Source organism: Stegastes partitus, unplaced genomic scaffold, assembly GCF_000690725.1.
Source record: "Stegastes partitus isolate 25-593 unplaced genomic scaffold, Stegastes_partitus-1.0.2 Scaffold1090, whole genome shotgun sequence".
NCBI classification, from domain to species: Eukaryota; Metazoa; Chordata; class Actinopteri; family Pomacentridae; genus Stegastes; species Stegastes partitus.
Genome location: NW_007578821.1, coordinates 184,840 through 189,892, shown reverse-complemented (window position 1 = coordinate 189,892; position 5,053 = coordinate 184,840). Strand labels below are relative to the sequence as shown.

At 44.5% G+C, this 5,053-nt stretch overlaps 1 protein-coding gene across 2 annotated transcripts in view; it reads right to left on the bottom strand.

Moving 5' to 3' along the window:
• Positions 1 to 5,053, bottom strand: part of nptx2a (neuronal pentraxin 2a) — a 13,604-nt gene that overhangs the window by 5,499 nt on the left and 3,052 nt on the right. The window contains exon 2 of one of the 2 annotated variants that reach the window (XM_008295949.1): positions 4,754 to 5,000. In XM_008295949.1, the coding sequence (XP_008294171.1) occupies positions 4,754 to 5,000 (247 nt within the window). The remainder of the gene's footprint in view (positions 1 to 4,753; positions 5,001 to 5,053) is intronic. The other variant, XM_008295950.1, reaches the window with a different exon arrangement.

The following is a 5,053-nucleotide window of genomic DNA, read 5'->3' as shown; positions in this document are numbered from 1 at the left end:
CCGTGCTTCGTCACGACGCCGCCACCGCCGTGCTTCATCATGACGCTGCCACCGCCGTGCTTCATCAGGATGCTGCCACCACCGTGCTTCACAGTGGGAAAGGTATTTGGTGTCCAAACAAGTCTATTGGCCAAAAAGCTCAATGTTGGTGTCATCAAACCAAAAGAACTTTCTTCCTGTTGACTCCAGAGTCTCTCTCATGCCTTCCAGCAGTGGCTTACTCCTTGTTACTCTCCATGATTGTTTGTGAAGAACTGTAGTGATTTAACCAAATTACTTTTAAGTTAAGAGTCAAACCCTGCAAAGGATCAATGTTGTCACACAAACCCAAATAAAAAACCTCCTCAGAAGTCACTCCTGCCCATCAGAGTGATCACAGTTCATAACAAAAGAAGTCCAGTTTGGGTTTTCTTAAATAGGTCTTCACAGCTGCAACTCAGTCCAACCGTAAACGATCCACTCTGGATTTTCCTGACCCAACCAAAACACGGAAGCAGCTTCAGGTAAAGTCTGTTCATCCAGCAGAAAGAACGTCCTTACGCACAGGACACGAGCAAAGACGCGGAGAAGAGGAGGAGCAGAACAGGCTGACGTTTATCCGACTCACGGTTCACCAGGAGATCCACGCTGCGCTGGATCCGGTAAGATCTGATCCTCCACTGGTTACCGGCGGCTGGCACCGGTTTGGACGAACACGCTTCACTTTACGTGGTGCCTGAGCAGGAGGACGCTCAGATCCCGTCCTGGAGCTACTGCTGCTGCATCAGGACCCAAACTGGGCTGAAGAGTCCAGATGACTGAAAGTACCGGAACCGGCCTCTTGCGAGCGGGGAAAACTCAGCCACGTGACTGTTGGCAGGAGGAGGTGAGGTGAGCCAGCAGAGGACAGCTTCATTTATTCATGGTTCATATAGAGCCAGTTCTCAGAGGAGTCATAGGAGTCCTGGTGGCCTCCCTCACTAGTCTCCTTCTAGTAACTCCTTCAGAGGAGTCATAGGAGTCCTGGTGGCCTCCCTTGCTAATCTCCTTCTTACAGAGGTAATCAGTTTTTGAGGACTTCCTGCTCCAGGTGTGCCACGTGTGCCATATCTTTCCAGTTCCTAATGATGGCTTTAACCGGACTCCAGGAGATATTCAGTGACTTGGAGATGTTCTTGTATCGTCCCCTGACTGATGCTTATCAACGACCTTTTCTCAGAGCTCTTGGAGGGTTCTTCAGTCTTCATGGTGGACTTCTATCCAGGAGCACTGACTCAGGTTCAGGTGTCTCTACATGGCTTCACTGTGACTCTCTATAAAACACTGTCACTGTTAAGGTACTGACGAGGATAATTTTAGACTCTTTGTCTTGTTTGGACCTGGGCCGACCCGTGGCTCGCTGTTCATCCCTCTGCAGATAAGAGGCTGCTTGACAGAATGACTTATGTATGAGTATTTGTAAGAGACGTGGTCATAAATTAGCAAACCTTGGTATAATCAGGCAGGTTTCCATCCTGTATTTCTAAACTGCTGCTCACTGGTGTGCATTGTTCCTATTAAATAAACAATGTAAAGTAATGAAGGAAAAAGTGCAATACTTTGAAATAAAGCAAGAAGAAGCAGAAGAGACATTTAATTAAAAAGACCTAAACACAGCACTTGAGTAACAGAGATCAGGCTTTTCCTTTAATTTGTGTGTTTAAGACCATTACAGAAAGTCTTCTTCTGATAAAGATGTCAGAACAGAAGAGGGGAGGGCGAATGAATGTAAGATGACGAAAAGGCAGGCAACGTTGAAGGTCGTTTATGGGAAGCATGTCGGCAGCGAGACGAGTCAACATGAAACACAGTAGGGGTGGATTGGCAGCAGGAAAAACAACAGGCGTGTGTAGTCCCGCAACAAAACAAGACAAAGAGTCTAAATTTATCCTCGTCGGCACGTTAACAGTTTGCATGCTGATGTTTAGCAGCTCTGGTGTAGACCTGGTTTACTTTATCTACAGCCTCGTAAGCCACCTTCAGCGTGGTCCTGCTCTCCTCATCTCACATTAACCTCCTCTCCATATGTTCATCACCAGCTTCTGCTCTGACCTTCAGCATCGGCAGAAGAAGAAGACAAAAACACTGTCTTGATTGTGACGACAGAATTACGTTCACTTTAAGCAAACAGCTCGTAAACTAAAGAAAGAAACGGATCCCTGTGGTACATTTACTTAAGTTCTATACTTGGGTACTAATTTGAGGAACTTGGATCTTTTTCTTCACTTAAATTCAAAGCATTGTACTTTATACTTCACTACTTGTTTCTTCTTTCCTTGTTCATTTAACAGGAACAATGCACACCAGTGAACAGCAGTTTAAAAATACAAGATGTAAACATGCTTGATTATAGCGAGTTTTGCTAATTTATGACCATCGTCTCTTCCAAATACTCATACATAAGTCATTCTGTCAAGCAGCCTGTCATCTGCAGAGGGATAAACAACATTAGTAGTCCCTCGACCCAACAAGACAAAGACTCTAAAATTATCCTCGTCAGCAGTGGCGCTGTTTGCATGCTGATATTTAGCAGATATGATGTTTACCTTTATGCAGTTTTTATACGTTTTCTGATTCGCAGGAAGCACAAAGAACAACTGCAAGTCTTATATTTAAAGGTAAACCAAAAACAAACCAAAACGAGGGACAGCATGTGTTACTTATGATGGCATCAGATGAAAAGGTTAGTGAGTGAACTTCTCTCAGTGCATCCTGACGTTTGTGCCAAATATCAATAGATGCCAAGAGCCTCCGAGTCCCTCCAGAGGACAGATCAGGGTTATTAAACATCTTTATCTTCTCCAGTCAGAGGAGGAAGTATTCACATCCTGTACTTGAGTAAAAGTACTAATGTCACACTGTTAAAGTATTCCATTAAGTAAAAGTCCTGCATTGAAATTAATACGTCAGTGAGCTTATTCAAGTGTCATTAAAATCTACCTAAAATATTCAAAGTTTAAATACGCAATGCAGAAAAATCCTGCAGTAACATAAAAGCACAACTTTCCGGTTACTTTTTTTTGAGGTGAAGCTCAGTTTAAACTGTTTAGTATTCAGCTGCAGCTAGTGATTGTTTTCATTTATGGATTAATCTGCTGTTTATTTTGTGCACTGATCGACTGGCTGGTTGGTGGAAACACTGACAGGAGTGAGAAATGCTCCAAATGCCATCAAAATGTGTCTTCTGTCAGCTGACTAACTGATTAATCAACTCATTGCTTCGTTATAAACTGTTGGGTAGTTCATTATTTTATATTTTGCAAGTTCTTCATGTGTGAGAATATTTTAATTTGTTAAGTGACCAAAACTGCCAGACAAACATGTTGGAAAGTACAAAAGCTCCCTCTGAGATCTAGTTCAGTAGAAGTAGAAAGTAAAGTAAAAGTACCTCAGATTTGTACTTCAGTACAACACATGAGTAAATACAGCTACTACAACTGCCTAGAACAGTTCAAATACCAGCAGCGTGAACAGACTGCTAACCCCGGGAGCCGCCATAAGAGCAGAGTTAAAAATACAAAACCTGCTTTGATTGTTATGTTCAGCCTCCGTTTTGGTGTTTGAGTTATTTAATGGTTTCATAGTGGGTCCACTGTGGTCATCACAGCTTATAAATGATGCTACTGTTGGTCAGATTAAGGAAAAATACATGAGCTTTAATATTTTAAAAAAAAGGAATGAAGAAGAAACGGAGTTAACGTGTGCTGGTAGATCACGTGTGATCAGGACGGACAGAGAGGGAATAACTTCCTGAAAATTTTAGGAGAAAATGAAAACGTAGCAGCAGAAAATCAGTAGTGAAAACCGAGCAGACGCGTTAGTGTGCAGCGGGTTTGCACAAAGGGAACACACTGCTTTAGGAGTGTTTGGAGCTGAACAACATACTTGGTGCAGCTGTAACACTGAATACGACCAGAGGAGCAGATATGAAGCGTGTGCATGCAGAGTGGTCTCTGCTCTACGTAGACATGCTGTTAAGCCCAAACTGGAGAAGCCTCTTGGCTGAGAGGTGGAACATCTCCATGACCCTGAAACAGACGGAGTCTCCACAGACGTCCTGCTCCTTGATGTGTTCTTGACGCCAGCATGCGTCGCTGTGAGTCCGAGACCAACCAGAACAATCCTCACGTTTCCAAACAACACTCCAACTCCTGCATCAGCAGCCGCTGTACAACTGAATCAACACGACTCTGCCACTGATTTTGACATAAATTGGACTAAATAAGGCTCAGAAGGTAGAATTTATTGACTGATGATATTGTTGGTGCGGCTGCGCTCTGCTGTCCACCTTCCTTGTGTCTGAGCGTTTAACTCCTGAAACCCAAAGCTGGCCCAGCGTCTGGCCCTGACTGAACCGGCGGCGCCTGGTGGGACGAGGGCCTACAGGAAACGTCCAGTGAGCAGGGAGAGGATCTTCTAAAGCACTTTCCTCTGGGCAGAGATATTTCGTGTTATTTTGACGTCTACCATCAAAGTGATACCCCGGAGTGTGGACATCTCTCCAATATTTCTTAAACTAATTAAGCATTCAGTGTTGCTTTCCAAGCCTTATTTTCAAGACCAGGAGCTTCTCTGAGAAAAAAAGAGACTTTTTTTTTTTTTTACTTGCATCATCAGAAATTTGCACAGGGATTGACTAATTAGTGCTAAATCCGGCAGACGAAAAAAAGAAAAACAAAAGAGAGTGTGGTGTTGGATGTGGCCAATACTCAGCAGCACCCATTGTTTCACTTACTTTTCTCGAGCTCCGTTATCCTCTCCAGGAGGGAGTTGAGTGCGCTCTCGGTGCGTTGGCGGTGGGCCGCTGTTTCATTGTAGAGCTGGCTCTTCTCCTCCTCCAGCTCGGCCACCTTCCGGAGGAGCTGGGTCTCCAGCGCCCCCAGACGCTGCCGCAGAAGCTCCCGAAGCTCCGGTGGCAGCGGAGTCAGGGCCGACACTCCCCCGGATGAGATGTTGGAGCTGGGGAGACGCAAGCTGTGCTGCTGGGGGTCGGATAGATAGATAGATAGATAGATAGATAGATAGATAGATAGAT